General features: G+C 46.1%; 1 protein-coding gene across 1 annotated transcript; it reads left to right on the top strand.

Annotated features, from left to right (window-relative positions):
• The first annotated feature begins 3,084 nt into the window (after nt 1-3,084).
• Nucleotides 3,085-23,572, top strand: SUN5 (Sad1 and UNC84 domain containing 5). Its single transcript, XM_061209573.1, has 13 exons — nt 3,085-3,170; nt 5,142-5,200; nt 5,397-5,465; nt 6,464-6,530; nt 7,431-7,492; nt 11,556-11,605; nt 12,899-12,933; nt 13,535-13,643; nt 19,909-19,987; nt 20,931-21,046; nt 21,639-21,806; nt 22,281-22,367; nt 23,441-23,572. Exons 1-13 carry the CDS (start codon nt 3,085-3,087, stop codon nt 23,570-23,572), a joined length of 1,119 nt encoding a protein of 372 aa, XP_061065556.1.
• The last annotated feature ends 1,906 nt before the right edge of the window (nt 23,573-25,478 follow it).

A 25,478-nucleotide genomic window follows, 5' to 3' on the forward strand; every position in this document is an offset into this window, starting at 1 on the left:
GCAGAAGGATTTTGGAAGTAGCATCCCCACTGAACAGATGGAAAAGTCAAGGCTCCTCCTTGGAGGAGTGCCAGCCCCATCTCTGTTCCTACCTCAGGCAGTTCCCGGGGTAGGTGGATTCTCAGTCCCAGCCAAGCCCTCCGCGGCCCGGGGCAGGTGCGGAAACTGCTTTATGAGGCTCCCCGGTACACAGGGCCCACTGCGGGGGGATCCAGGGAGGGGCAGGTTTGCTTGTGGTTGCAAGTGTTTTCCCTGCAAACATGGCCTTTGCCAAAGTGTGTGATCCCACGTGTGCGGGGGTGCTGCCACGTCCACGTAGCAAGCCTGCTGCCAACCACTGCAAGACCCTGGGGCCGGGCAGCTTTGGGGCCTCAAAGATCAGCAGATCTCTAGAAGGAGGGCTGCCCCCGGGAGGTCCCCTCATCGCCCCTGGGCCAGGCCCAGGAGGGAAGGGTGCCCAAAGCCAGGGGGATGACTGACCTCTCCACCTGCGCCTCCACGCAGAAACCCAGCTCTTCTAGGAGGCGCAGGAGGCTACCTGAGCCCCAACCGACTGAGCCCTGTTCCTGGTCACATACTTCGCCCTCATCAGACATGGAACCCGAACTCAAATGGCGGCAGACGAGAGGGTGTGGAGGACCCAGTGCTGCTACTTAACACTCAGCCTCTCTCCAAATGCACATCCCACTCACAGAGGGCTGAGCCCATCTGCTCTTTCCGCGTTACAAACTCCAGCCTCCGCCTTGGCTACACGGGGCCCAAGGAACTGTGTGTGCCCCTGAATGGGTTTGTCTATACATGTGCGTCTGAGGGGTATATGCGTCCTTATATGTGTGTGTGGTTGTGTGTGTGTAGTCACGCATACACACGTGTACTAGGTCATAATTACTGGCATCAGAGGAAAGAGTGTGTTTGTGTGTGGGTGTGCACATGAAATGGACATGTTGCCATCTTAGTTTATGGTGTCACATGCCTGTTTACATGAGTGCAGGTGTGGGGAGTTTTGTGTACAATATGTTTAAGTGGGCTTAGTATACTGAGTGTGTCTGTGGGTCTGTACGTGTATGTATATGTGTATATAGTGGACTGGTTCCTGACATTCGGGGTATGCATATGTGTTTGTGTGTGTACATACAGGTGTGCACAGTAGGTGACGGCAGAACTACAGGGAAGGCCCCTCCATTCCTCTGCATGGCTCACCTGGGGTACAGACACAAGGGGCCCCAGGTCTTTCCCCCACTCCAGAGCCCTCCATGGCTCCCACTGATTCCACACCAGCCCATATACCAGGCCCAGAGTCCAGGCCCACCCGTGCTGGGTCCCCACTAGTGCCCACAGAGCTGACAGGAAGTACAGAAACCAGCAGGCCCTCCCCTTAGAGACCAGAGTTCCCCTAGACCAGCCCTGCCTCCTAGCCCATGCTCCCCTGCCCCATTCTTTAGGCAAAAAGGAATGAGCGGAGCCAGCTGCATGCTCCCTAATATCCTTCTTCTGGCCTCAGTTTATCCACTGATGCATAAGACCAGCCCTCCTGGTCTTCGCTGTAGCCGAGGCAAACAGCAGACTCAGCGGAAAGCAGCACAAATATTGACCAAAGCCACTCTCAGTGTTTGCTCTCGGCATGAACACTTCCTCTTCCTCCACATTTCAAGCACCAGGGGACATTGGGTGACAGCCAGTGGAAACAAAGGAGAGAGATTCTCACCAGCCCCTCCTCCCAACCAGCAATGACAAGCACTGTTCCATGAGCACCCGCTACGTGCAGGCTATTCTGCAGCCACTTTACCCTCCACCCTGAGAATAGGAGCTGCTTCTGCACACCCCTGTGCTTAACAAATAGCAGGCGCCTAATAAATACTTGTTCCATGAATAAATGAATGCGCCAATGAAAGGCCCTTGTAACAATGACAGTGGCAGCATTTCAGGGCTTCCCCTTCACCAAATATTTTTCAGGGCACTGTCTTAGTTTCCTATTGCTGCTATAACAAATTACCACAAACTTAGTGACTTAAAACACAAATTTATTACCTTAACAGTTTTGGATGTCAGAAGTCCAAAATGGGTCTCCCTGGGCTAAAATCAAGGTATTGGCAGGGCTTTGTTCCTTTCTAGAAACTCTAGAAGAGAATCCACTTCCTGGCCTTCATTTCTTGGCTCATGGTTCCTTCCTCCATCTTCAGAACCAGCAAGTTAGGCTCCTTATGCTGTCATCTCTCTCCTCTTCTGCCTCCCTCTTACACTTATAAGGACCCCTATCATTACCCTGGGCCCACCTGGATAATCTAGGATATTCTCCCATGTCAAGGTTAGCTGATAAGCAACCTTAATCTCATCTGCAAGCTTCAGTTCCCCTTATGTAACCTAAAATATTTACATGTTCAGGTTTTAGTATGTGAGCCTCTTTGGAGGACAGTTACTCTATTTACCACAGGTACTTAGCCTGCAATTTGAGCAACTACCACCAGGGGGGGCAGAAGTGAATTCATTTTTAGCTCCACAATCCAAATAGGCTCTCCACAGGCAGGACTGACCGAAAAACCACAGCCAGACATTCCCCTTCTGTATGCTTTTTTTTTCACCAGTAAAAAGTAGAACTTTATTAAGACAACAACACATAAACTCGTTTTGTATTATGTAAAATACAAAACACCAGGGAGAAGCTCAGCATTACAGAATAAATTCGTGTACAGCCTAAGAATGTGGGAAGCTTGGGGCAGAAAGGGACCTGGGAGCAAGAAAAAGCATGGCCTGGATATTGGCATGCCAGGTCTCTCCCCTGTCCAGCCCGTGAGTCCCTGGCATGGCCCTTCCTTTCTTGAGACCTCAATTTCTCCATCTTTAAAGTGGAAAGTGGGTCAGAATGGGTTCCTCCAAGGGGAAGTTCCAGAGCCAAGCTAGAGACTGGGCTGACCATCCCCACCTGCTCTGTGAGGTCACAGTGCCAACAGCTCCCCTTGACCCAGGGAAGATTCCACATGGCACCTTCCAGGGAACACTAGGAGGTGGCAGCAGAAGTGGCCATTTCCTCCTCACCGACTCCCAGAGAGCCCTGCCACCAATTCCCTGTCCTAGAGAAGGACATCGATGCCCCGGTCCTCAAGGAACCCTGGGGACTCGTGTGACCCACCCGAAAATGTGGTCCACGTCCCCAGGGAGGTCAGACCCAGGAGGTGAGGACAGCATCCCCTCCCTCTGCCCAGCCCTTGACAGTTTACAAAATGCTGCCCCTCAGCCTTTTCTTGGAAGCCAGCGGGCATTACCAGATGCACCTACAGATGCAGCACCTGAGGTCAGAGAGATTGGATGGTGGCTTTCCTAAAGTCTCCCAGCCAGGAAGTGGTGGAGCGGTTATCCTTTCAGCACGTGTTTACTGAGCACCTGCTGTGTGCCAGGCACTGGGCAGAGTGCTGGGATCACGGCGTTGCACCAGACGGGTGTGATCCCTGCCCCTGTGGAGCTCACGTGAGGGAGACAGATAGTAAATGAGAAAACACACATCTCTGCCATCTTTATCTGTAGGAGACCTCTGGCTGCAGGTGATGGAAATTCCAACTCAAAATGATGCCTTCCTCTGGGCCCCCAGAACAGGTGTATATTCCAAGAGGGTATACAAAACAGTTCACTGGGGTAAGGGGAAAAATTATTAGAACTTCAGTATGTATTTTCCTTTAGCTCATCCTCTTTTAATTTATATTCCTCAGGAAGGTATAAATAAAGCTTGTACATTTGAAAGGGCAAATAATATATCAGCACACTTGTAGATATATATATATATGTATAGCTATACATATATATATATATATAACATTGGGAGTATAATAAAAAATGATGTTTGGAGGCCATTACCTTAAGAAATAAAGAAAATATGTATACGTATAGCTGATTCACTTTGCTGTACAGTAGAAACTAACACAACATTGTAAAGCAACTACACTCTAATAAAAATTTTAAAAAAGAAAAGAAAGAAAAACGTACAACACAGGGAATATAGCTAATATTTTACAATAACTATAAATGGACTATAACCTTTAAAGTTGTGAATCACTGCATTGTACACCTGTAGCTTATAAAATATTGTGCAACTATATTTCAATTAAAAAAATTTTTAAAGGAATAAAGAAAATTTATCTCACATATTCAAAGGTCCCAAGATATGGGTGGCTCCAGAGAACATTAATTCTGAGGCTCTGCAGTGCCAGCCAAGACGCAGGTTCCTGCCATCTTTATTTTTTTAAGTTTATTTATTTATTTATTTATTTATTTATTTATTTTTGGCTGTGTTGGGGCTTTGTTGCTTTGCGCGGGCTTTCTCTAGTTGCGGCGAGTGGGGGCTACTCTTTGTTGCGGTGCCCGGGCTTCTCATTGCTGTGGCTTCTCTTGTTGTGGAGCACAAGCTCTAGGCACACAGGCTTCAGTAGTTGCAGCCCGTGGGCTCAGTAGTTGTGGCTCCACGGGCTCTAGAGTGCAGGCTCAGTAGTTGTGGCGCACGGGCTTAGTTGCTCCGTGGCATGTGGGATCTTCCCGGACCAGGGCTCGAACCCATGTCTCTTGCGTTAGCAGGCGGATTCTTAACCACTGCGCCACCAGGGAAGTCCCTCCTGCCATCTTTTTGCTCTCCCTTTTGGCCTCCTCTCATGGTCACAAGATGGCTACCACTGTCCCAGGGGTCACACAGAAGCATGGCCATATAGGGTGGAAGGAGAGTGGGTATTGCATCCTGTAGGTCTCAGCTTAGCAATGAGAAAACTTTTCCCCCAAGTCCCAGACCCCTGTATCCACCCCAACACCTCACCCCTGCAGACTTCCCCATCCTTGTGCCAACAGCAAGGGGACTGAGAATACAACAGGCTGAGACCAATCAGGACCATCTAAATCACTCGGGGGAGAAGGGGACAAAGGACCAAAATCAGCCTTCTGCCAGTAAGAGGAGGGAGTGGCTTTTGGAAGACTGCCACAGCAAACTGAGTCCTTTCCTCTAAAGAGACCTGCATCGGGGGTCAGCCAGACCTGGGTCTCTCCCTGATTCGCAGTCCTGTGGTCCTGAGCAAACTTTTCTGCAATTCAGTTTCTCCATCTGGAAAATGGGGACACCACGCTCCTCGTAAGTTGTAAAATGCAATTGTGAATCTTGTTGTTGCCAGGATCATCCAACGAGGCCGGAACATCTGCAGGATGACAGAGGAGCCTTTGTCAAACACGAGTGAGAAGGGATGGGAGAGGGGATCCCAGGGTCTTTGTGGGCAGTGAGGGGCTGAGGCTCAAAGATGTCAAATGGACAACCCAGGGTCACCCAGCAAGGGGCGGGGCAGGGCAGGGGGCAGGGATGTTCCCCCGGTGTCTGCAGGCACCATGTCCCAGAGGCTGACAGTGACATGACAGCCCTGTGCTCTCCGCAGGTGACACCTTCCTGTTGCCTATCCGCATCATTGCCTCAGGCCTGACCCAGTGCATGCTGGGATGTATGTGTACGTATACACTGAAGAGCTGCCTTGGCCATCAACATGGGCCTGGGAAGAGGGCCCAGCCTCAAGTCGGGCAGCAGATTGAGCTCTGGAGGTCTTCCCTTCAGAGGTGTCAGGGGTGTCATTCCAGCGAGGATCTCTTTGGTGGTTGGAGAGAGGGACTAGGAGAGAGACTTGCTGTTTGGAGGAGAAGCTAACTGCCAGCCCTCTTCTACTCTGCCACCAGGCTGGTCCCTGAAGTCATGGGAATGGTTCGATGCAACTCACCCTCACTTCAAGGACATTGTTCTGACCACACCCTAAAGATCAGTCTTCTATGTTCATCCAGCCACACTTCCACTATTCATCCACTCAGTCATTTATCCAACCATCTGTTCACATATCCACCTTTTGGAATATCCATGTATCCCATTAGTTCATCCATTCCTCCAATCCATTCACTGAGTCAGCCATCAATTCACCCATACCTTTATTTGTTAATATTCACATCCATCCAGTCATCAACCCATCCATCCTTCTAACGCCCCTCTCATTCTCCCATCCTCTTATTCATCTTCCTATTCATCTATCTTCCAAGCCATTCTCTTACCCATTCTTCCATTTATCCATGCATCCTTCCACCTATTCATCCATCCTGAACCCCTACTTTTTGCCTAGCTCCCCAATGCGGGGCAATGCTAGGCACCCGGGGATGAACCAGACAAGGACTCTTCTACTGAGAAGCTCTCAGTGTCTAGGAATGGACATTAGCAAGGACATCTCAGACTTTTCATGTGCCTGAGTCACTTTTAAGTGTTTATTAACCGCCGGTTGCTAGTGGGTTTACTGTAGTTCCAGTACTCACTCCAAGCTGGTGCTTACCCATAAGTAGAGCAAAGGACTGTCCTGGGCTTGAATAGCAAATTGAGAGGGTCTCCCAACAACAGGGTCTCGCCCCTGTGAGTTGTTGCAGGATAAGAATGAGGGTGCAGCTACTCACTGCTTTCCTGTCTTCTCCACAGCCTGGGTCACCTGCCTGGCTTGCTTCCTGAGGACTCAGGCCCACCAGGTTCTGTTCAACACCTGCAGGTGAGCAGGGCAGGTGAGGGGAGGGTTATGGGGACTGGAACCGTGCACTGGTGACCATGGCAACCCCATCACTGGTTTGGACCTCCCCTCAGATAAGCTATCTCAAACCTGGTTTTTATCGGATCGCCTCACCCCAGACCCCAGTGTGGCTCCCCATCGCTCCAGCACCTCAGCCTGTAGCCCTCTGAAATCTTGTCCCACTGTTTCTTTCCAAGCTCCTCTTATTCTGCTTTCTGCTGTGGATCCATTGGGCCAGCAAGGCTAGGATTCTCACTCCCTGGACCCACTATTCCTCTTCCCACCTCCATACCTTTGTACAGGCTGTTCTTCCTGCCTGCAACGCCTGTCCCATTCTTTCCCTTTCTGTTCCCTGCCCATGCAAATGCCTCTAAATTCCTGCAAGAGTTTTCCACCTCATTCATTCATTTAAAGTTTATATGCTAAACGCTTCCTTAATGCCTACTCTGGGCCCAACCTGGCCTCTATCACTCATGAGCTCCCAGTTGGGTGGGGCAGGCAGACACCAAAAACAGTGCCAAGCTGGGAGTGTTGACTCTGGAGGTTGTAGGCAGAGTGGACATTTGAACGAAACCCTGAAGGGTGCATTTCCCAGGAGAGAGGAAGGGAGGGGACAAACAGTATATAGATGGAGAGAGGGATTGAGAAGGACATGGGTGACCACTGTGAGTTGATCTCTGATGGCCCCAGATACTGAGGTAAGAGCTTTCTTTCCTCTGAGATGCTGTGGAGCCACAGAATATGGCCAGCATTAGGGAGAGAGTGTCATTGCCCAGAAAGGAACCTGTCTCTTGGGGTGGGAACGGGGCAAGAGCCAAGCTAAGACTTACTAGGCTGTGCAAAGCCCTACCTTGCCTTGACCACTGCTTCTCTGTCTTCCAGATGCAAGCTGTTCCTCCACAAGCTCATGGAAAAGACAGGTGTTCTGATCCTCTGTGTTTTGGGTGCGTGTCCAGAGCCCTGCCCCATCCCAGGTGGAGGTATCCCTGGGCTCTTGCCCATCCTGGGAAGGGAAAGAGTGAGGGCTCTGGCACTGATTATGTGACACTGGGTCAGACACTACCCCTCTAGGAGCCTCAGTTTCCTCATCTGTCTAATCAGTGTTGCTCAGAAGATTAAATGAAACAATGACTAAGAAAATTTTTTGAAAGCTAAGAAAAACTTTGAAAACTGTAAAGCTCTCCCCAGACCATGTTATGATAATTATTTTTCTCTCTCTCTCTCTGGGTCTCTATGGCTTCCTACTAGACACCGCCACCACCTCTGCATCACAGCTTGGCTTTTTCAAGCAAAGGAATCTCCTCCTTCCACTTAAGGGCACCACGGGGTTTGGAGCCGGGGGAGAATTTCCTAGGAAATTAGAAATTCCGAGGCAACATAACCCAACAGATAAGATTCTTTTAAATAGCTTTATTAAGGCGTACTTGACATACCATAAATCACCCCATTTTTAAATGTATAATACAGCAGTTTTTAGTATATTCACAAAGTAGTGCACCCATCACTACTAACAAATTCCAGTATTTTCACTGCCCCCGAAAGAAACTTCCCAGTCCCTGGCAGTCATTCCCCATGTCCCCTCCCCTTCAACCTAGGCAACCACTAATCTATTTTCTGACTCTGTGGATTTGCCTATTCTGGACATTTCACATAAATAGAATCATACAATATGTTGTCTTTTCGTTCCTTTCACTTACAGTGTTTTCATAGTTCATCCATTTTGTAGCATACGTAAGCATTTCATTCCTTTTTATGGCTGAAAATCCATTGTATGGGTGAGCCACATTTTGTTTATCCATCCATCAACTGATAGATATTAGGGTTGTTTCTACTTTTTGGCTGTTATTAATAAAGTTGCTATGAACATTCCTGTAATATTTTTGCATGGACACGTGTTTTCAATTTTATTGGGTATATACCTAGGTGTAGAATTGCTGGATTACTCTAACTATCTGAGGAATTGCCAAACTTCTCTTCCAAATGGCTGCACCATTTACATTCCCACCAGCAATGTGTGAGGGTTCCAATCATTTTTTTTTTTAACATCTTTATTGGAGTATAATTGCTTTACAATGGCGTGTTAGTTTCTGCTGTATAACAAAGTGAATCAGCAGTACATATACATACATCCCCATATCTCCTCCCTCTTGCGTCTCCCTCCCACCCTCCCTATCCCACTCCTCTAAGTGGACACAAAACACTGAGCTGATCTCCCTTCCAATCTTTTTTTTTTTTTTTAATGCTTTTTTTTTTTAATTTAAATTTATTTATTTATTTTTGGCTGTGTTGGGTCTTCGTTTCTGTGCGAGGGCTTTCTCTAGTTGCGGCGAGCGGGGGCCACTCTTCATCGCGGTGCGCGGGCCTTTCACTATCACGGCCTCTCTTGTTGTGGAGCACAGGCTCCAGACGCGCAGGCTGAGTAATTGTGGCTCACGGGCCCAGTTGCTCCGCGGCATGTGGGATCCTCCCAGACCAGGGCTCGAACCCGTGTCCCCTGCATTGGCAGGCAGATTCTCAACCACTGCGCCACCAGGGAAGCCCCCCAATCATTATTTTCTGTCTTTTATCAGCCATCCTAGGTCATGTGAAGTGATATCTCATTATGGTTTCTATTTCATGTCCCTAATGACTAATGATGTTAAGCATCTTTCCTTGTGCTTATTGGCCATTTGTATATCATCTTTGGAGAAAGGTCTATTCAGATCTTTGCCCATTTTTAAATTGGATTATTTGACTTTTTATTATTGAGTTCTAAAAATTCCTTATATAGTCAGGATACAAGTCCCTTATCAGATATATGATTTGCAAATATTTTCTCTTATTCTGTGGGTTGTCTTTCTTGATAAAGTCCTTTGATTAAGGCCAATTGTAAATTTTGATTAAGTCCAATTTATCTGTGTTTTCTTTTGTGATATTTGCTTTTGGTGTCATATCTAAGAAACCACTGCCTAGCCCAAAGTGATGAGGATTTACTCCCATGTTTTCTTCTAAAATTTTTATAGTTTTAGCCCTTACATTTAGGTCCATGGTTCATTTTTTAGTTAATTTTTGTATATGGTGTGAGGTAAGGGTCCAACCTTATTCTTTTGAATGTAGATATACAGTTGTTCCAGCACCATTTATTGAAAAGACTATTCTTTTCCCCGTTAAATTGTCTGGTACCCTTACTGAAAATCAATTGACCATAAATATGAGGGTTTATTTCTGTACTCTCAAGTCTATGCTATTGACATATATGTCTATCTGTTTGCTAGTACTACCCTGGATTGGTTGCTTTACAGTAAGTTTTGAAATGTAGAAGTGCAAGTCCTCCAACTTTGTTCTTTTTAAGATTGTTTTGGCTATTATGGGTCCCTTACATTACAATATGAATTTTAGGATCAACTTTTCCATTTCTACAAAAGAGGTCATTGGGATTTTGATAGGGATTGCATTGATCCACACATGAGTCTGGGGAGTAGTGTCACCTGAACAATGTTAAGTCTTCTAATCCATGAACATTGGGCTGTCTTTCCATTATTGATGAATAACTCTATGCTCCTTTAATTCTTTCAATGATGTTTTGTAGTTTTCAGAGTGCAAATTTTGTACTTCTTTTGTTAAATTTATTCCTAAGTATTTTATTCTTTGACATTCTGTTTATAAATGGAATTGTTTTCTTAATGTCATTTTCAGATTGTTCATTGCTAGTGTTTAGAAATACAGTATCCTCAGGGGCACTGGTTCCAGGAACCCCTGTATATACCAAAGTCTACAGATGCTCAAATCCCTTATATAAAATCATGTGGTACAATGAATACAGTCAGCCCTCCTTACTCGAAGGTTTTGCATCACCAGATTTGACCAACTGCAGATGGAAATTTAGATCAGCAGTTGGTTGAATCTGCAGATGTGAAACCCCCCAACATGGAGAGCCGATGGTATATTTATTGAAAAAAATTTGTGTGTAAGTGAACTCCACAGTTCAACCCCTTGTTGTCAAGGATCAACTGTACAATTGATTTTTGTGTACTGATCTTGTATCCTGCAACCTTGCCAAATTCATGTGTTACTGCTGACACTGGGCAAGACACCCAGTCTTGTATACTTTAGGATCTCTATATGCAACATCATGTCATCTGCCTTTTATTTCTTTTTCTTGACTAATTGACCTGGCTATAATCTCCAGGATAGTGTTAAATAGAAATGGCAAGAGCAGGGAATTCCCTGGTGGTCCAGTGGTTAGGACTTGTTGGTTTCACTGCCAGGGCCCGGGTTCAATCCCTGGTCTGGGAACTAAGATCCCACAAGCTGCACGGTGCTGTCAAAAGAAAGGGAGGAAGGAAGGAAGGAAGGAAGGGAGGGAGGGAGGGAGGAAGGGAGGAAGGGAGGAAGAAAGAGAGAAAGAAAGAAAGAAAGAAAGAAAGAAAGAAAGAAAGAAAGAAAGAAAGAAAGAAAGAAAGAAAGAAAGAAAGAAAGAAAGAAAGAAAGAAAAGAAAGAAAGAAAGAAAGAGAAAGAAAGAAAAATGGCAAGAGCAGACCTCCAGTCTTTCACCATTAAGTATGATGTTAACTGTGGGTTTTCATAAATGGCCTTTTTCAGACTGAGGAAGTTCTATTCTATTCCTGGTTTGTTGAGTGTTATATCATGAACAACCAATGGGTTTTACAAGCTTTTAATAATGGCTTGAATAATGAGATTTCAGCCAGCACAGAGATCATAAAATGCAGGGGAGACCACACCCCCTTTTCTTCTCTTTGCCAATTATCCCCAGTAAGATTGAGACAGGAGAGGGAGAGGAGACATTATTTGGTTTATGTGAGACACTTTGCATATATGATATCATTCAATCATGAAGTGGATATTACTGCTATTCCCATTTTACAGAGGAGGGAACTGAAGTGTAGAGAGATTAAGTAACTTCTCCCAAGTGCTAGTAAGGCTGGGATTTGAATCCAGATGGCTTCACTCCAGAGCTCTTAACCTTTCATCTTAAATGGCTTATTCTCATTCCCCCATCCCCACAGGATTCTGGGTGTTTTCTATGCACTTGCCGTCCAAAGTGGAAATCTGGCAGGTGAGTGTGTGCTCTCTTCAGGCCCCACCACTGACTGGCCTCACCCCAGTCAGTCAATGTCACCTTCATAAGCTCCTTTCACTCTTACCACATCTGGACCCTACTCAGTTCCTGACTCATTCCAGCTCCAAATCTCTGCCTTTGCCATGCCACCCACCTGGAACCCATTTCTCCTGCCAAAATGTGACTTTTGAGGACCAGATGCATAGTTCCTCCTCCAGGATGCCTCTCCTGTCACTCATTCCCAGAAGTGACCCATCTCTTCTTTATCAAGGCCCCCACCTAGAGTGGGACGGTGAGGCCAGGGAACACATTTCTCTCTCTACTCAAGGCAGTTTGTTCTTCTGCTTAATTGAGATGAGACCATTTGCTTTGTGGTTCCTGGAGAAGAAGGAGGAGGAAATCAATGGCCAGAGCTCCCTGTCTAAGGACAGCAAAGAGCCCTAGAGAGAAAGGGGATCTGATGGGCCTGTCCTTCCCTCTCCTCTTCTCCCCTCATGAACTTCACCATATATATGCTTCAAGATCCAGCTAAAATGTCACCTCCTCCAGGAACACCTAAGCAGAGGTAGTCACATTTCCCTCTCCCACAATTTTCTGTAAACATAAATGCAATTTTTTGTAATCATAACTATTTCCCCAACTGTATTGGGAGTCCTTGAAGGCAGAGCCAGGTCTGATTCATTCCAGCGATGTCCACCTCAATGCTAGGCACAAGGTGGACACGATCAATGCTGGATGTCTAGATGGCCAGGTGGGAATGTGAATGGATGGGGGATGGAAGTAATGGATGTAGGGATGGGGGAAATGGATAGGGGGAAAAATGGATGGATGAATGAATGGAAGAGTGTACAGATGAGAGAGTGGATGGATGGGAGGGCAGATGGGATAGGGTGAGTAAATGGATGGATGGATGAATGGATAGTTGAGTGGGATGGTAGATAGATGGGAGGGTAGAGGGATGCATGCATGCATGGATTGATGACAGGGTCAATGGATAAGGCAAGGCAGATGGATAGGAGGGTAGATGGATGAGAAAGATTGGATAAATGGAGGAACAGATGGATGGGAAAGGGTGGATGGAAGTGTATGTGGATGGATGAATAAAAAGAAGGGTAAATTGGATTTTGAATGGATGGCAGGTGGATGGGTGGGTCGGTGGGTGGAAGAATAAATAGGAAAGTGGATGAGTGGATGGATTTATGGTTACGGGAGGATGGATGGATGAAACTCTGTTGGGTCCAGATTAGGCCATCTGAAGAAGATCCCTTGCTTTCCTCAACACCCCACCAGGATAACAGCATAAATAGTCCACTGCAGAGCTTGAGGTAAGAAGAATCTGCTAAATAGTCCTATTATCACCTAAAAACCAGAGCTATAGCCAGGACCTGAGATGTATTGGCTAAGAATGTGGGCTCTGCCAGAAAACCTGGGTTTAAATCCCAGCTTCCATACTTCCTACCTGGCTAAACTTATGCAAGTCACTTCACATCTCTGGGCCTTTTATTCCCCATTTATGAGTGAGGTATAACATCCACCTAGGTAATTGTTGTTCTAGGTAATTATGGGTATTAAAGAAGATGTAAACTGTCTTGAATAGTTCCTGGCCCATAGTTAGTGCTCAGCAAATAAGAAATTTTAACCAACAAGATACCACCTGGTGGCAGCATCCTTAAATGCAGACAAAATACTCAAATATTTAGAAGGAATGAGCTGGGTTTAAGAATAGTTGGACAGTCCAAGCAGAAGGAAGAGCATGAGTAATATTTTAGAGATAAGAACTTTCTGGGTAGGTTCAGGGATGGGCCCATGAGAGTGGAAAAATATGAAGCTAGTTCTTTGTGGGCTGACTGGCAAAGGTAGAAGCTGAGGGTAAAAGTAACAGCATCACAAATTGGTCAGTCCATATTCTCACTCCTTCCTCATAAGGATGTACCAAGAAAAGGTGCGACATCATGCTGGGGAAATCCAAGACCTCCGAGGTAATTTGAATCAGCTCATTGCCAAGCTCCAGAAGATGGAAGCCATGTCAGATGAGGTGAGATGCTGGCCATTCTGCCCCCAAACATCTGACCTCTCTTTGTTTGATACCCCACTCCTCATATCCCAAGTTTTGGTGGAGCATATCCCACAATAATTTCCTGGGAAAGAGCAAAATAAGAGGTATGTTAATTTTTTAAGAACTTGCATGTTTGAAAACATCTTTACTCTACCCTTGCACTTGATTGATAGTTTGGCTGGGAATAGAATCCTAGATAGGAAATTTTCCCCTGAGGATTTTGAAAGACGTCCACTATTGTGTTCTATTTTATACTGTTGCTTTAGAGAAGTTTAATGTCACTCTTATTATTCGTCCTTTGAGTGTGATCTCTTTTCATTCCTGAGAGTTTGTAGGATATTCTTTTTACTACTAGTGTTCTATATTTCATCTGCTTGGGGGATTGCTGAAATTATTGACTCTCTGGGTTGATTTTTTTTCAATAGTTTAGGAAAATTCTTAGCTATTATTTCTTAAAATATTGTTTCTACCCCATTATCTATCTCCTCTCCTGGGACTCCAATTACATCTATGCTAAACTTTAGAGTGCTTTCCACATAATTCCTATATTATTACCTGGTTTGCTTGTTTTTTCATTCTTTTTCTCTATGTGCTTAAGTTTTGATACTTCCTCTTCATATTTCTTCAGGTTCACTAATAATCCTGTAGCCTGTACTGTCCAATCTACTCTTAAACCTTTCCATTAAGTTCTTAACTTCATATATTGCATTGTTTAGTTCTAGAATATACATTTGATTCTTTTTCATAGATTTTAATTCTATGGTGAAATTCTCCATCATTTCATCTATGCTGTCCATCTTTTCCTTTATTTTATTTAACATACTGGTCACAATTATTTTTAAATCCTTGTCTGCTAAATCTAATATCTGGATCATCTATGGTCTCCTCCTATTTTCCGTTTTTTCTTTGGAGTATCAATCTTATGGTCTTGCCTTTTCATGTCTGGTAATTTTTTAGTGTTTTCTGGACATTGTTTACAAAAGAACTAGATGCTCCAGATAATTATAATTTCAAACAGGGAGAGTGCCCCCTTTTCTTTGTAAGGAAGATGACGTATACTGATCACTTCTATATAAACATGCATTGAACTGGTTCAGACCTGGACTGCAATTTTTTTTTTAACATCTTTATTGGAGTATAATTGCTTTACAATGGTGGGTTAGTTTCTGCTTTATAACAAAGTGAATCAGTTATACATATACATATGTTCCCATATCTCTTCCCTCTTGCGTCTCCCTCCCTCCCACCTTCCCTGTCCCACCCCTATAGGTGGTCACAAAGCACCGAGCTGATCTCCCTGCTGGATTGCAATTTTTATAGGATTTAGTCAGAGGTTTTCAGTTTAACCCTCTAGCCTCCTGCCCGTGCAGTTTCAAAACTTGGTAAATGTCTTTTTTTTTTTTTTTTTTTGGCTGTGTTGGGTCTTTGTTGCGGTGTGCGGGCTTCTCATCATGGTGGCTTCTCTTGTTGCGAAGCTCGGGCTCTAGGCTTGCGGGCTTCAGTAGTTGTGGCAGGCAGGCTCAGTAGTTGTGGCTCGTGGGCTCTAGAGTGCAGGCTCAGTAGTTGTGGCGCACGGGCTTAGTTGCTCCATGGCACGTGGGATCTTCCGGACCAAGGATCGAACCCATGTCCCCTGCATTGGCAAACAGATTCTTAACCACTGCACCACCAGGGAAGTCCTGGTAAATGTCTTGATGGGAAAGACTGCCATGTGTTTGAGGCCTCTTGAGTTTCCAATTTTTTAAAATTTATTTTATTGAAATATAGTTGATTTTCAATGTTGTGTTAATTTCTGCTATACAGCAAAGTGATTCAGTTATACATATATATACATTCTTTTTCATACTTTTCCATTATGGTTTATTTATCACAGGATATCGACTATAGTTCCCTGTGCTATACAGTAGGACCTTGTTGTTTATCCATTCTATATATAATGGTTTGCATCTGCTAGTCCCAAACTCTCAGTCCATCCCTCCCCCACCTCCCCTCCCCTGTGGCAACCACAAGTCTGTTCTCTATGTCTGTGAGTCTGTTTCTGTTTTGTAAATAAGTTCATTCATGTCACATTTTAGATTACACATATAAGTGATATCATATAGTATTTGTCCTTCTCTTTCTGACATACTTCACTTAGTATGATCATCTCTAGGTCCATCCATGTTGCCACAAATGGCATTATTTCATTCTTTTTTATGGCTGAGTCGTATTCCATTTCATATATATATATATACCACATCTTCTTTATCTATTCATCTGTTGATGGCCATTTAGGTTGTTTCCATGTCTTGCCTATTGTAAATAGTGCTTCGATGAACATTGGGTGCATGTATCTTTTCGAATTATAGTTTTGTTTGGATATATGTCCAGGAGTGGGATTGCAGGATCATATGGCAACTCTATTTTTAGCTTTTTGAGGAACCTCCATACTGTTTTCCATAGTGGCTGCACCAATTTACATTCCCGCCAACAGTGTAAGAGGGTTCCCTTTTCTCCACACCCTCTCCAGCATTTGTTATTTGTAGAATTTTTAATGATGGTCATTCTGACTGGTGTGAGGTAGTCCCTCGTTGTTTTGATTTGCATTTCTCTAATAATTAACAATGTTGAGCATCTTTTCATGTGCCTGTTGGCCATCTGTATGTCTTCATTGGAGAAATGTCTACTTAGGTCTTCTGCCCATTTTTGATTGGGCTGTTTGGTTTTTTATTATTGAGTTGTATGAGCTGTTTGTATATCTTGGAAATTGAGCTCTTGTTGGTCGCATCATTTGCAAATATTTTCTCCCAGTCTGTAGGTTGTCTTTTCATTTTGTGTATGGTTTCCTTTGCTGTACAGAAGCTCATAAGTTTGAGTAGGTTCCATTTGTTTATTTTTGCTTTTATTTTTATTGCCTTGGGAGACTGACCTAAGAAAAATGATTGGTACGATTTATGTCAGAGAATGTTTTGCCTATGTTCTCTTCTAAGAGTTTTATGGTGTCATATCTTATATTTAAGTCTTTTAGCCATTTTGAGTTTATTTTTGTGTATGGTGAGAGGGTGTGTTCTAACTTCATTGGTTTGCACGCGGCCGTCCAGCTTTCCCAGCACCACTTGCTGAAGAGGCTGTCTTTTCTCCATTGTATCAATATATTCTCGCTTTCTTTGTCGAAGATTAATTGACCATAGGTGTGTGGATTTATTTCTGGGCTTTGAGTTTCCAATTTCGGATACAAAATCTCTGACCCCATTGGCAGCCTTCTCTGCCAGGGTCAAGCTTGGATTCTCAGCCTCTAATTGTACCCATAATTGGTTTAGTGCCCTCAGGTAAGCACAGCTGTAGCTGCTCAGTATTGATTTAGCATTTCTTCTAGGGCAGGAGTTCTTACAGTGAGGCCCCTATTCCAGCAGCATCCGCATTAACTGGAAAAATGTTAGAAATTTCAAATTAATGGGCCCCACCCAGACCTACCAAATCATATACTTTGATGATGGGAACCAACTATCTATGTTTCAACAAGTCCTTCAGTGATTCTGGCACATAATAAGGAGAATCATTGTTCTAAGGCTTTAACCTCTTGCTTGTTTTGTTTTGGGGTCCCCTTCCCCAGAGGGACTTGGTTTACTAAGGCTTGTGAGACCAGGAAGTTTTATTCTGCCTTTCAGAAGCTTTCAAAGTAGCCCTTTAGCTTCTTACATAGCCTTCGGGTTCAGTTAGCATCTAATGGAGGAAACTGGTCATGGTCAAGGCTCCTCAAATCTCCAATTTTGTCTCACCCACTGTATGTAACTGTTAAAAACTTTGCTACTTTCTCTTTTACCAGTAGCAGCCCCTTGTCTGACCTAAACTCAGATCCTCCCCATGCCAGAATCATCAAATGCCCCAGGGATTTTTTTAAGAATGTCAGCACATTTTAGAGTGGTTGTCCCCTCTCTAGAATGTTAGTCCCTCTGTTCCTGTTTCTTTCATAGCTCAGTGATGGTTTTAAAATATGATTTAGTAAACTATCTGGCTTTTTCTAGTTGTTTTTAGTGGGACCATTGGTTCTCTGTAACTTGCTACATCTTACCTAGAAGCCCTACATCTTACCTCATATCTGAAATGTCATAATAATGTGCCTATGGGCTGGCCACACTTGGAACCCTTTTAATTTGGAAACATGTGTTCTTTAGTCCTAAGAAATGTTCTTTAAGAAAGACAAATATCATATGATATCACTTATATGTGGAATTGAAAATATGATAAAAATGGACTTATTTGCAAAACAGAAACAGACTTACAGACATAGAAAACAAACTTATGGTTTCCAAAGGGGAAAGGGGGGAGGGATAAATTAGAAGGGGAGTTTGGGATTAACATATACACACTACTATACATGAAATAGATAAACAACAAGATCCTACTGTATAGCACAGGGAACTATATTCAACATCTTTTCCTATAATAGAAAAGAATTTGAAAAACATATAGATGTGTATAACTGAATCATTCTGCTGTACACCAGAATCTAACATAACAATGTAAATCAACTATACTTCAATTAAAAAAAAAAAAGAAATGTTCTTTAATCATGTGATTAAATTGATGATTTCCCCCTGGCCCTGGTTGCTCTATTCTCATTTTTGAAAATCCTTATTATGTGGATGTCAAACTCCTAAACTAATCCTCTGGGAAGTTTTCTTTTCACCCCATTTTCCTCTCTTTATCTTTTTGCTCTACAGTTGAGAAAACATTGTCAGCTTTATCTACCGAAACTTCTACTGAGTTTTTCATTTCTGCTAATGTATTCTGAATTCGTAACGGTTTTCTCTTTGTTCTCTCGGTGCTTCTTTTCATATTCTTATTTTCCTATTCTTATTTTATAGATGCAATATCTTTTTATGAGCAATATCTTTTCTTACCTTTTGGAACTCAGCTCTCACCTCTCTGTGCCTCAGTTTCCACATCAACGAAATAGAGTAATAATCACTGCCCTGTAACACTCTAGCTATTATCCTAGTTACCACTGCTGCATGACAAACCATCCTAAAATGTAGTGGTGCAAAACTACCATTTTATTATGTTCAGAGATTCTGTGGGTCAGGAATTCAGACAGGACACAGTGGGGATGGTTTGTCACTGCTTCATGATGTCTGGGGCCTCAGCTGGGAAGACTTGAAGGCTAGGGGTGACCCAATAGCTGGGTCTGGAATCATCTGGAGGAATCTTTATTCACTTGTCTGGAGGTTGATGCTGGCTGTCGGCTGGGAACTCAGGGCTTTTGACTAAAGCACCCATAGGTGGTCCCTTCGTATGGCACGGGCTTCCTCACAACACGGCAACTGGCTTTCAAGAGTGAGCGTCCCCAAAGAAGCAGGCGGTTCACCTTTTAGGACTGAGTTCACAAGTCGTACAGCATCACTCCTGCCATAGTCACAGGCCCATCCAGACCGATGGGGAGGGAACTGAAGTCCCGCGTCTCCATGAGAAGGGTGTCAAAGCCACACTGAAGGAAGAGCGGGGAACGGGAGACATTTTTGCATTTTTAGAAAATACAGTGTGCCACAGCTGTGAAGAGTCTAACAAAACAATAGCCAGTGATTATTGAGCACCAAGTGTGCTAAATGCTTTGCAGTCTTTCTCTGGCAACAGAGCATAGTGGTTAAGAGCCTGAACTCGGGAACCAAAGTTCCCGGGTCTGCCTCTTAACAGCTGTGTGACCCTGGACAAGTTACCCTTTTGTGCCTCAGGATTCTCCTCCTTAAAATGGGGATGATAATAGTACATACCTCCTAGGGCTGCTGTGAGGGCATAAGAGTGACCATATGTGAAGCCGAAGACAGTCCTGGCATATAGTAGCAGCTTTATGAGTCTCAGCTGTAATCCTTGCAAAAGTAGGAGGTGGACGCAATTTTCATCCCATCTTACAGACAAGAAAATCGAGACTCAGGGGGTGGTAAATAGCCCAAGGGCCCTTAGCAGGAAAGATCTGTCTGACTCCAGGTCCCCTGCCCTTAACTTCACTGAGACTCCTGGTCCTGCGTGTGTGATATCCCATCACAGTGGATGTGAAAATACTAAGTAACCCCATGGGTGGGATAGGGGTGGCCCTGGGCTTCCTCACAGCATAGCACCGGGCAGCCCTGTGTGTGGACCAGGCAGGGGCAAGCAGGTAGGGACAAGAGGGAGTCCTGAAGGCACACGTCACCTGGTGTGAACACGCCTGTGGACCATGATCCGTAAGAACGCACCAGTGCACAGCTTGGGTTTTCTGCCTTCTCAGCAAAAAATGGCCCAGAAAATAATGAAGATGATCCAAGGAGATTACACTGAAAAACCGGACTTTGCCCTGAAGTCGATAGGTGAGTGCCTCCCCCCGCCACCTTGCCCCACCAATCGGCCCACCTCCAGTTTCCTCAGAAACCCTTCAGAGGGTAGATTTCAGTTCTGGTCTGGGGCACACTCTGCGTCTGGGAAGTCTGTCCTCAGAGCTAACCTCTGCCTCCCAGCTGGTCTCCTTGCTACAGTTTTCCATTTTCTCCCATGGCAGCTGAGGTGGGGAGGGGAGGCCCTTCCCCACCCCTCCCCCACCCATCATCCTCCAAACCCAGGGGTCAGCAGATCTGTCCCTGCCCGGCTGGGGAGACTGACCACGGGCCCAATTACAGTTGGGAATCGTGCCTTGGAAAAATAAAGCCAGTGGCTGCAGTAGACAGGTGGGAAGGAGGACGCTGGGTTGAGACCTGGTGAGGAGGGAAAAGCGTTCCAGACTGAGGGAACCAACGTGAAAGGTGCCCTTGCGAGGGGCTGCGTGGAAGGCAGGGAGGTGGGCCGGCAGGGCGGGCTGCCCTGTGCAGATAGTACCAGCTCACCCAGGCACCCCCAGGCCCAAGGAGATGTAGGGTCAGAAGGCATCAGTCTAACCTCTCAGGCCCAGAGTTTCTTCCTCTGTGAAATGGGTATAATAATGGCCATAGCAATAATAACTAGGTTATAGTAACTAGGCTGACGTAAGTGAGCAAGCACCTTACTTTGCACCAGGCGCTGCTGGAAAGACAGTTTGGTGTATTAACTCCTTGTAACCTCACAACAACCCTATGAAATGGATGCTATCATTACTACTATTATTGTTACTATTATTACTCCCATTTCCCAGAGGAGAACACTAAAGTCCAGAGAGCACCAGTGACTCTTCCAAAGTGCTCCCCGGGCACATAGTGAGTCTCCCCTCCACCAGGCAGAAGCCAGGGCTGCTCAGCTGAGACACCCCTCCCCCCACCCCCCGCACCATCACCTCCCATACAGGGGCCTCCATCGACTATGAGCAAACGTCAGCCACATACAACCACGACAAGGCTCGCTCTTACTGGAACTGGATCCGGCTGTGGAACTATGCGCAGCCCCCGGACGTGATCCTTGAGGCAGGAGGAATGGCAGGACTTGGGGAGAGTGGCAGGGATGTGGTCAGGGGCCTGGGGGCAGGAACTGAAGGCAGAGGTTGGAGTGAGAGTGCAGGGGGTGGGGGTCTGGGGCAGGGGTAGGGGTAGGAACAAGAGAGCGGGGTGCAGAGGCAGAGAAAGGGGGCAACTGATGGGGCAAGAGGGGGCTCTGGGGAGAAGTCAGGGGGCAAGGGCAAGAGGCGAGTGCAGACAGCAGGGACCCCTGGGGGGGCTAGGTAGGAGTAGGGGACAGGCACAGGGGCAAGGACAGCCTGCTTTGGCACTGGAAGGGGCCCCTCCCCCAGCCCTCAAGTCTTGAGGGGCAGGGAACCCTCAGGGCCCCGAGAAGGCCCCTGTCCTCGCTGCGCTGGTCTGAGGGGAAGGCTTATCCTTGCTGCCTACGGTCAGGGAAACTTCCTGGTGTTGGTGGTACTCGAGCCAAGCTTTGTAGACAGGAAGGATCTGGCTCATCCAGGAGGGCCGCGGAGGTCTAGGCGAGCCAGGGTGGGATGAGGGACCTGCTCTCACCCAGCCACCCACCCAGCAAAGCCCTGATTGCATCTACCACTTCTAGCCCAACGTGACACCTGGCAACTGCTGGGCCTTCTCGGGTGACAGAGGCCAGGTGACCATCCAACTGGCCCAGAAGGTCTACCTGTCCAACCTGACACTGCAGCACATCCCCAAGACCATCTCACTGTCAGGCAGCCTGGACACTGCCCCCAAGGACTTCGTCATCTACGTGAGCACGCCCTGGCCGGGAGCGATGCTTAACTGAGGGAGGGGACAGCTCATAATGGCAGTATTCCAGGCACTGTGATAAACTGTCTGCACAATTCCCACAGCCTGCAGGGGCTGGACCTTAAGGCTGGGAATGGCCACAGTCGGGGTCAGATCACAGCCTTCAAGGAAAGGGGGTAAACAGTACTTTATTTCAACCCAAGCTTTTCAGAGCCAATTTAGTCTTCAGAGACTAAAGGGCAGGGAAGCATCAAACCCTACAAGTCAATGGCAGAGTTAGGAGTGGACCCCTAGCCTTCTGACTCCCAGTCCAATGCTCTTTCCTACTCATTACTCTGTGCTACAATGGAACGGTGCCCAAAGAGGTAGGGAGCTCCCCATCCTGGGAGGTGTGCAAGTCTCGGCTGGGAGAAGGCAGCACCCTCTAGAGGTCCTACCTGTGCCTGACACTTTCTTCTTGGTTCTGACTCTCCAGGGCATGGAAGTTTCCCCAAAGGAGGAGGTGTTCCTGGGGGCGTTCCAGTTTCAGCCCGAAAACACCATTCAGATGTTCCAGCTCCAGGTACCCGAGAAAAGCTGCCCATGTTGAGCACCTAATGCACACACAGCCTTGTGCGGGGCTTTACCCAGGGGACCCCACTTCATCTCCCAGCAGCCCAAGGAGGTGCACAGTTGTCACTAACCCATTGACAGATGAGGAAACTGAGGCCCAGAGTGTTAGAGCTACTACCCAGGGCCTAGAGTAGGACCCTGAGGAGACCTATTCGCTTCCATTTCCCTGACCTGCCCAGGATCCCTCCCGCTGTGCTTCCTTCCAGGGACAGCAGGTGTTGAGCAGGTGGGGCCCGTCAGGCCAGGGTTGCTGGCCTCAAACTTAGTGTCTCCATACTGGGAGGCCACATGATCAGTACCTGGTCCAACCACAGGTGGGGAAGCTGAGGCCTGAAGGGGAGGGAGTTGGGGACAGAAGCAGGACCAGAGGGTGGCTGCTGGAATGGCCCTGAGACTCAGTGGAATGTCTAGGCTTGGGAATCAGGCTGACCCTGACCCAAATCCTGACCCAACCAAAAGTTCTGTGTGATCTCAGGCCATTCCCTTTCTCTCTGGGCCTCAGTTTCCCCTGGTGTAATTCCCTGGGAGGTTGAGACCATCCAGTGAGATCTCACAGGCCAGGGCCCCCTTTTGCACTGGGCTCCATCCCCTCTGGGGAGGGTGCAAAAAGGGGAGGGGGAAGCACTTACAGAGTACCTACTGTGTGCCAGGTGCCAGTAAGCCATCTGGCCCCAAGATCTCATTTCATGCTTACGGCAACCCTGAGAAGCAGATATTACCCCTCCCTCTTACAGACCGGGAACTGAAGCCCAGAGAGGGCGTGGTTTGCCCAGGATCCCGGAGCACGTATGTGCTGTGCTGGGACGCCTTCCTCATCACAGTCTATCTGTCCTCTGGCCTCATCCCCTTCCATCCCAGCCCCTGAGTAGCAACTTACTGTGTGGCTTTGGGACATTCTGCTCTCTGAGCCTCAGTTTCCCCACCTGAGGAAATGGAGGGTTCCCTTCCTCTCCTAAACACTCATCTGGACAGGCCGGGTGGGGGCCTATGGCGAGCTGCCCCCTGTCTGTGACTCTTCTCTAGAACCACCCTCCCAGGACTTTTGGAGCAGTCAAGGTGAAGATATCGAGCAACTGGGGGAACCCACGCTTCACCTGCCTATACCGAGTGCGTGTGCACGGCTCTGTGACTCCACCCAGAGAGCAGCCTAACTAGAGGCCCCACCCCGAGAGAGATTAAAGTTTATTCTTCACGCCCCTGCCCAAGTCTGAGTGTCTTTTGGCCCCGAAAAGTGAAGGTGGGCTAGGGTTTGATGTCTGAAGCTCAGTTAGCAATTATCAATCACGTGCTGGGTACCCAGGCACTCTCACAGCAGCCCCATGAGGCCCCATTTCACAGATGGGGACAATGAAGTCTCCAAGCAAAAAAAAATGACTTGCCAGAAGTCACAGCCAGCAAATGGCAGCACTAGGATTCAACCCCAGGCAGTCTGATGCCCGTACATGACTCAGCTTCCTGGCTTCAAGTCAAGCTCTGCCCCTGACCCGAGTGTGACCTTGGGCAAGACCCAGCCCTCTCAGTCTCTCCATCTGTACAATGGGGACAGAATTATGCCTGTTGTATCAGATGATGTGGGAGATGAGAAATCCCACCCTTGACCGTCACAAGAGTGTTTCAGCATCACTGATCATTACGGAAATGCAAATCAAAACTACAATGAGATACCACTTCACACCCATTAGGATGGCTATCATCAAAAAAAAAAACAGGGCTTCCCTGGTGGCGCAGTGGTTGAGAGTCTGCCTGCCAATGCAGTGGACACGGGTTCGAGCCCTGGTCTGGGAAGATCCCACATGCCGCGGAGCAAATGGGCCCGTGAGCCACAACTACTGAGCCTGTGCATCTGGAACCTGTGCTCCGCAACAAGAGAGGCCGCGATGGTGAGAGGCCCGCGCACCGCGATGAAGAGTGGCCCCTGCTTGCCGCAACTAGAGAAAGCCCTCGCACAGAAACGAAGACCCAACACAGCCAAAAATAAATAAATAAATAAATAAATAAATAAATAAATAAAATTTAAAAAAAAACACCAAACCAGAAACAGTAAGTGTGGATGAGGATGTAGAGAAACTAGAACCCTTGTGCACTATTAGTGGGAAGGTATGTACAGCCACTGTGGAAAACAGTAAGGCAGTTCACAAAAAAATTAAAAATAGAATCACCATATGAATCCTGCTTCTGGATATTTACCCGAAAGAACTGAAAGCAGGGTCTCCAAGAGATATTTGTACACCCATGTTCATAGTAGCATTATTCACAACAGCTGGAAGCAACCCAGTGTTCATCAACAGATGAATGGATAAACAAAATGTGGTCTATACATATAATGGAATATTATTCAGTCTTAAAAAGAAGGAAATTCCACAATATGCCATGACTTGGATGAACCTTGAGGACATTATGCTACATAAAATAAGCCAGTCACAAAAAGACAAATACAGTATGATTCCCCTTATATAAGATACTTAGAGTAGTCAAATTCATAGAGACAGAAAGTAGACAGGTTGCCAGTGGCTGGGGGAGGGGAGAATGGGGAGTTAGTGTTTAATGGGTACAGAATTTCAGTTTTACAAAATGGAAAGAACTATGAAGATGGATGGTGGTGATGGTTGCACAATATTATGAATGTATTTAATACCATTGAACTGTACACTTTAAAAAGGTTACGATGATAAGCTTTATGTGATATGTATTTTACCACAATTTTAAAAATTGAAAAAAAATTATAAAATATCTGAAATCCTGTAAAGGAGAAACTCTGGGAAACTTTAGAAACATTGTAAGAAAATTCTATAAATTCTGATAGCGTGTTCCATGTCATCACTGTATACGATTAGAAATGCAGATGTAAATATTTTTTTGTTCCTGTTCCCTAAATCAGTCACTCATTCTTTATGTGCGTAACCTTTGTCATAGCTGAGCCTCACGTGTTCTAGTATTTACTTAAGAGCTTACAGAAGTGCTAAAGCCAGTATCTACTGTGAGTATCTACGACGGTTCCACCCATGGAGTTCTCAGCACAGAGCATGGCACACAGTAGGTGCTGTGTAAATGATGGGTAAAT

This window comes from Eubalaena glacialis, chromosome 13 (genome assembly GCF_028564815.1).
Source record: "Eubalaena glacialis isolate mEubGla1 chromosome 13, mEubGla1.1.hap2.+ XY, whole genome shotgun sequence".
NCBI lineage: Eukaryota > Metazoa > Chordata > Mammalia > Artiodactyla > Balaenidae > Eubalaena > Eubalaena glacialis.